Source organism: Octodon degus, unplaced genomic scaffold, assembly GCF_000260255.1.
Source record: "Octodon degus isolate 3935 unplaced genomic scaffold, OctDeg1.0 scaffold00015, whole genome shotgun sequence".
NCBI classification, from domain to species: Eukaryota; Metazoa; Chordata; class Mammalia; order Rodentia; family Octodontidae; genus Octodon; species Octodon degus.
The window spans coordinates 1,816,473-1,822,573 of record NW_004524591.1 but is presented as its reverse complement, the minus strand read 5'-3'; the positions used below and the strand labels follow the sequence as shown (position 1 = coordinate 1,822,573).

Below are 6,101 nucleotides of genomic sequence, written 5' to 3'. Positions count from 1 at the left end.
CTAAAGCACCTACTTAGAACAAGCTTGGCAAAGCATCAGGGACCGCGGTTCAATCCCCCAGCACCACATGCCAGCCAGTCCCGCCCCCTGGTGGGCTGAGCTGGCCACACACACACATCACTCTCTCTCTCTCTCTCTCTCTCTCTCTCTCTCTCTCTCTCTCTTTCTCTCTCTCTCTCTCTGTCTCTCAAATAAATAAAAAATAAAAAAAAATAAAAAAAAATCTTGTTTAGGAGCCAAGGAAGCCAATAATCCTATGAAGTATTCAGAAAACAAAAGCAATTGCCCAATGCTGAATACCGTTTCCAGTGCCAACCTGTTGCTAATGACAATTAGCCCTGCCCCCCACCCACACATCTCAGGTGACCTCTGCTATTGTGAGGCATCCTGGAAGTCAGAAAGGGGTGGGAAGCTAGTGAGAGGCACATACAGAACAGATGCTGCGATCCAGCAGGGCAGACGTTTAGTTTGTTCAGGTCATTTATGGAATCCACGATGTACAGCTTTCCATCTTCGTGTATGCCACAAGAGCCAGGGTCCTGCAAAGAATGATTCATTGTTCCTGGAAGAAAACACTGACAATAAATAAGAGGCCGAGCTATGCGGCTCACCCAGAGCCAGAGCCACAGAAGCCAAAGGCAATTTCAGTGAAGGTCAGGTCTAGAAAAGCTCTGCCTGACCCGAAGAAAATATTTCCTTTGGTGGAAATGTCTGTAATTGTTCTTTTTGTTTTGCTAGTTGGGAGCCCAGAGTCTAATGTGTGGCCCACTTTTAAGAATTGCATAGCTGTTTAGAACCCACTTATGTGTATACGCTCTTTTCTCCTCAGACTTCTTAATTCTACTGCCTTTTCTCTGACTCTACTCTTTATTAACTGATTTAATTTTTTTCCACTTTGATCACACTTTGCACATAATGGTAGATGTCCCAAATCCTGTGCGCAAGATTGGTGTAACCAGGACAAAATTAAGAGAGTCAGCCCTTGGCCCTAAAGATTCAAAATGAAGAAAACATTACTGGGAGCTACTGTAATGGCAGGAGGTTTTTAATGCACGCTGTACTTTACATTCTCCAATATGGCATGTGTTCTTAGCCGCACATGTACTCTTTAGCCATGTCGGCTGGTACTGAAGCAACTTTAATGTCGTAGAGAGGACTCCTGCCTGGCACCAGGATCTGAGGTCTTCCACCTGGTTCCCTTAGACTGAGGTCATTTATGCAATAAGCATCTTACGTTGAGGTTTGCATTTAAGGTAATACTGTCTCATGACAGGAAAACATCAGCACTAAAAAGCCTGAATGCATTTTTTAAAAAGGCCCATGGCAAGATGTCTGTCTGATACAACAGAGATCTTGTGGCCACTTACTTATGTAAAAAGCACGTTCTAGAAAGAAAAATTCCATGATTTAAAAAGCTTTTACAAGATCATCTCTTTTCATAAAGAGGATAGTCACCACATTGGGTTTGTTGTTGTTATTCTGTAAAGGATTTTAGCTACTGTTATGACTTATATCAAAAATGTCCCCCCAAATTCTCATGTGTGCAGGAATATAGCGAATCGCAGGGTGCTGTACTCCCAGGGAGTCCTCATGCCTTGCTGCGTTCAGAGTGGAGGTGCTCTCAGGGGGCAGGTCTGGATGGAGGTCCTGGCACGAGCAGGGCTGCGTTCTTGCCCCAGCTCTTCCCTTCTGCTGCTCATCGGCCTGCCACGGGCTGAGCCCCTTGCCACGCACAGCTCACCATACACCAGCAGGCAAAAGAAATCTCTCCTTCTTCAAGTTGTAGGTGTCGGGTATTTTGTTCCAGCAAGGAGAAAGCACCTAAGACAGCCCAGCTGGAGTGCCACCGTCTCCACTAGTGAAGGAGGACACTGCCGGCCAACACCCCAGATCAGGCAGGTAGCTGGTCGCAAAGCCAAACTGTCCATCCTGTCTTCCCTGTAGTGTCTCTTCTCCATACACCGCCTCAAGCTTCTCTCCAGACTCAATGCAAACATAATTCTCCTGAAAGCCAACCTCCTTCTTTCATGCTATTGCTAGATAATACATATATATATATATATATATATATATAGTGTGTGTGTGTGTGTGTGTGTGTGTGTGTGTGTGTGTGTGTGGTGTGCCAGAGATTGAACTCAGGACCTTGAGCTTGCCAGGCAGGTGCTTAAGCCACTGAGCTATCTCCCCAGCCTTAATGCTGTATATTCTTATTCTATCAGGACAGCTATTGCATTTATTTGCTTACATCTCGGACTTCCTTAGTAAGCCAAAAACTTTTAGGGTAAGGAACAATTCTACTCAATGTCCAGTATCCGATTTAGAAGTCAGGCACTCAGTAAATTGGAACCTCTAAATTATTATTTATTTTTTTCTTTTTTTGTTTTTTCGATGGTACCAGGGATTGAACTCAGGACCCTCCGCTTGCCAGGCAAACACAGTCCACTGAGCTATCTCGTCTGGCCACTTCTAAATTACTTACTTGGGATTGAAGCCTATTTTTTTGCAAGAATTTGAGGCAGTTAATAATACATATACTAACAGAAGAAGATTGAGGGTAAAAACTCCCCAGGTAACATTTACTTGAACTCAACTGAGGTCAAGGCAATAAACACGGTACCTGGCGGGAAACGGCAACACACAACTTCTGTTAGCATCTTTTAAAGGGCTCTTCCATACCAGCTATGGGCCTATGAGGACTATAATTAGTTAGGGGAAACTGAGTCGGGGGATAATACATCTACAGAAGATCTGAGAAAAAACAAACAAACAAAAAAAGGATCAGCCATTTATTAAGCATCTGAAACTCTCCTATAAACTACCGAACCTATTTTCCCATATTACCTACCACGTACTGGTACTCACGAAAATGTACTTCCTGAGACCCTAGCTAAAAACAAGTGAGATGTCAAAAATGTGTCAAAAATCATGGGCTAATTATAAAAAGTTTTTTCAGAGTTAGAATGTGTTTTGGTTATCCTGAAACTTTAACAGGAACACAATTCCCTGAGGGTATTTTTGTTTTGTTTTTTGTTTCTTTTTTTCCTCTTTGTGACAGGGTCTTGCCATGTAGTTCATTCAGGCTGGCCTTGAGCTCACGTTGTAGTCCAGGCTGGCCTGGAAGTCACAGCAATCCTCCTGCCTCAGCCTCCCAAGTGCTGGGATTACGGGCATGCGCCACCACGCCTTGCTCCCTGAGTATTTTAAGTTGTAGAGCACTTTAGATACGCACATTACTGAATCACAAAATATACTTCATGGAGCACTCCTAAGAGAACAAACAACTTGACATAATAAAATAAAAAAGCAAAAGCAGCAGAGCCAGCCAGAGTGAAATAGCCTTAGAAATAAATTCTTACTCCTTTACAGAAAAAGCCCCAGGCCCCAGTGTTTACTGAGGCATGCTCAGAGATTCCAAAACCACTCTTCGGGGCGTGTTTCATCGTCTCTTAGTGCACTGTTACCCCAGCCCCTAGTGTCCGACCAGGAAAAGAGCCTGTATGCATCATATCGCAGGCGCCTTATTCTCCACAAGGCCTGGTGACAGATCTGTGGTTCAGTTTGGTTATTTCTGACTTAATAGCCTAGAGCTTTAGTTAATGTCTCTGTCAGGAATGTAACTGTTATTGCTTACATTTGCTGAGGTTCAATCGCTATATAAATTATAGCTGAAAAGCAGACTTAATGGAAATGAAAAACAAAACAAAAAAAAAAACCCTTAAAATTATTGGCCTCCCACTTAGTCGAATGGTGACTGCAAAATACCTTAAGACAACAGTCTAGGGAAGGCTCTGAAGTGTTCTCAAAGAAAATTTCCTCTTTAGGATAAAGTCACGACGTTAGTACATGCTACTTCTATACACTTTGTAAAATCAACTCAACACACACACAGAAAATCAAGAACTAGCGGAGACAGCACACACCTGAGATACCAGCACTTGGGAGGCTGAGGCAGGACTGCTGCGAGTTTGAGGCCAGCCTGAGCTACAGAGTTCAAGGCCAGCCTCACCAGCATAGAGAAACCCTGTCTCAAAGACAGGAAGGAAAAAACAAAACAAAAAACCAGCAGAGAACAAACCTAGCTGAGCATGGCTCTCGGCTAGAGGCTGCTGCCAGCGGCTCCCCATGACTGCCAATAAGCGAAGCCAAGGTCACATGGCTGCAAAGCCAGGATTCCCAGCTGCCTGATACCCAGTGGCTGCTATCTTTGGCAACTCCAAATGAGGTCATCTGGGGGTAACCAACAAAACTGCATCGACTGGGGAAAGCAGTCCCCGCAATTCTGTATCACACTAACTCCACTTCTTCCCTAACTCCTCCTCTTCCCTAACTCCACCTCTTCCCTAACTCCACCTGTTCCCTAACTTCACCGCACAAATCTGCTTATTCACCAAGATTGGCCAGAGCAGCATTCGCCAACAGTCCTTTCTCATGCCTTCCACGGAAACACATAATTTCATTTTCTCCTGGCTTAAGGCACCACTAATAGCTGATGTTTTTTGTCATTTAAGAATTCTTTGACTACCTACAAGTATTCTGATAAATGCAGTTGTCTACAAAAAACAATTTGTACCTCATCTTTTCTCCCTGAAGGTGTCTGGTGTCAACCCACAAAAATAACTCACATCAACAGTGCTTGTCACAAATCAGAACTGTTACCCTGGGCTTAATTCAAAGCTAATAAGGTTTATTGAGTCCCGGTAATTTGCTCTGCAATTCCAGTTTGCAGTCCCTCCTCTCCGCATTCAGGAAGTAGTTTTTAAAATAAAGTGTAAATTATTTCTGGCAAAAGTTAAAAGCACAGAGCACATGCAACGAAGATTTCCCAGATTCAAGAATCAGGATTTAGTCTCAGTACAGCAACAGCATGCAAATTACTTACAAAAATATGAAAGTTGACTACTCCATCACCAGGAAAAGGCAATTAGTTACTTGGGAGCAACCACAAAACTTCTTCCTACAAAGTCTGCAGTTCTTTCTCCGACTTCCTTCAGCTGTGTAAGTGCTACAGTAAGGCCCAAAACAGTGGTCTATATTTAGTGTTTAGTCAAGCAATGTAAGATTTGAAAGACTGGCTTTTCCCATGTCTAATGTTTTCTGTAAATATATTACTGAAGCTACGCCTTAAAACCACACACACACACACACACACACACCCAGAAAACACGGAGCCCTGACGCAGTTGGTAACTGACAAGACTCTTACTAGACCCAAGAAGGGTCTTGTTTAGCTGAAGAGAGGGTAAAGTGACACCGTTTCCTGCACTTGGCCCACAGTAGTCAGGATATAAATATCCTGCAGCAGGCAGATGCCAGTGACCACCCACTGGCAAGGACTCTGACCCAACCCAGCACTGCAACACAGGGACAGCACTGTTGACATCAGGATTACGCTGATGGTAGATGTTTTCATAACAAAGTACCTGAACTAAACCAGCTTTCAAAGAGGAAAGGCAGGTTTTTTGTAGCATAGCTTCAGGGGTCTCACTCCACGGTCACCTGGCCCTGCTGCCCACAGGCCTGTGGCGAAGGGGAACAGCAAGGCACATGAGGGAGAACAGCGTGTTTCAGGAAGCAAAGAGCAAGACCACCCAGGGCCATGCCAGGGATGACCTACTCCCTTCAGCCAGGCCTCACCTCCCAAAGGGGTCACCACCTCCTGCTGGTAGCATGGCTAGTGGCCAAGTCTTCAGCACAGTGGTCACTTTGGCACTGGAGGCGGGGGGTATAGTGATGCCTGCCTCAGTAGGACTCACTGATGAGAATCCAACAGCCCTGCAGAACTTAGGCTTAAGATCTGGAGGCAACACAGAGAGCTAATCACATGTAGGTAACATTTTTCAAAAATAAAAGGCAATACAAGAATGGAAATTTCTGTTAAAATATCCCAGGAAAAAAAAAAAAAAAAAAAGAAAAAAGGCCCAAGGCTCAATTCCAAGTTCCAGTACCTCACACAGCTCCACATCAAATAAAAAGTTGGTGGGGGAGGCTGGCAAGATAGCTCAGCAAGACCCAGTCCTAGCCCAGGTCCGGTGAGTGTGTGGAGAGCTTCCTGCTACCCTGCGCCGGCGGGACCAGTCCCAGCCCAGGCGCAGCATGGGCAGG

The 6,101-nt window shown here is 44.6% G+C and overlaps 1 protein-coding gene across 3 annotated transcripts in view; it reads right to left on the bottom strand.

Moving 5' to 3' along the window:
* Window positions 1-5,266, bottom strand: part of Lsmem1 (leucine rich single-pass membrane protein 1) — an 18,290-nt gene extending 13,024 nt beyond the window's left edge. Inside the window, exons 1-4 of one of the 3 annotated variants that reach the window (XM_023709804.1) lie at window positions 5,203-5,266; window positions 4,880-5,002; window positions 4,076-4,227; window positions 431-562 (exon numbers count right to left, since the gene is read on the bottom strand). In XM_023709804.1, the coding sequence (XP_023565572.1) occupies window positions 431-562; window positions 4,076-4,124 (181 nt within the window). In that variant the 5' untranslated portion in view covers window positions 4,125-4,227; window positions 4,880-5,002; window positions 5,203-5,266. The other 2 variants (XM_004626421.2, XM_023709805.1) reach the window with 2 other exon arrangements.
* Between the last annotated feature and the right edge of the window lie 835 nt (window positions 5,267-6,101).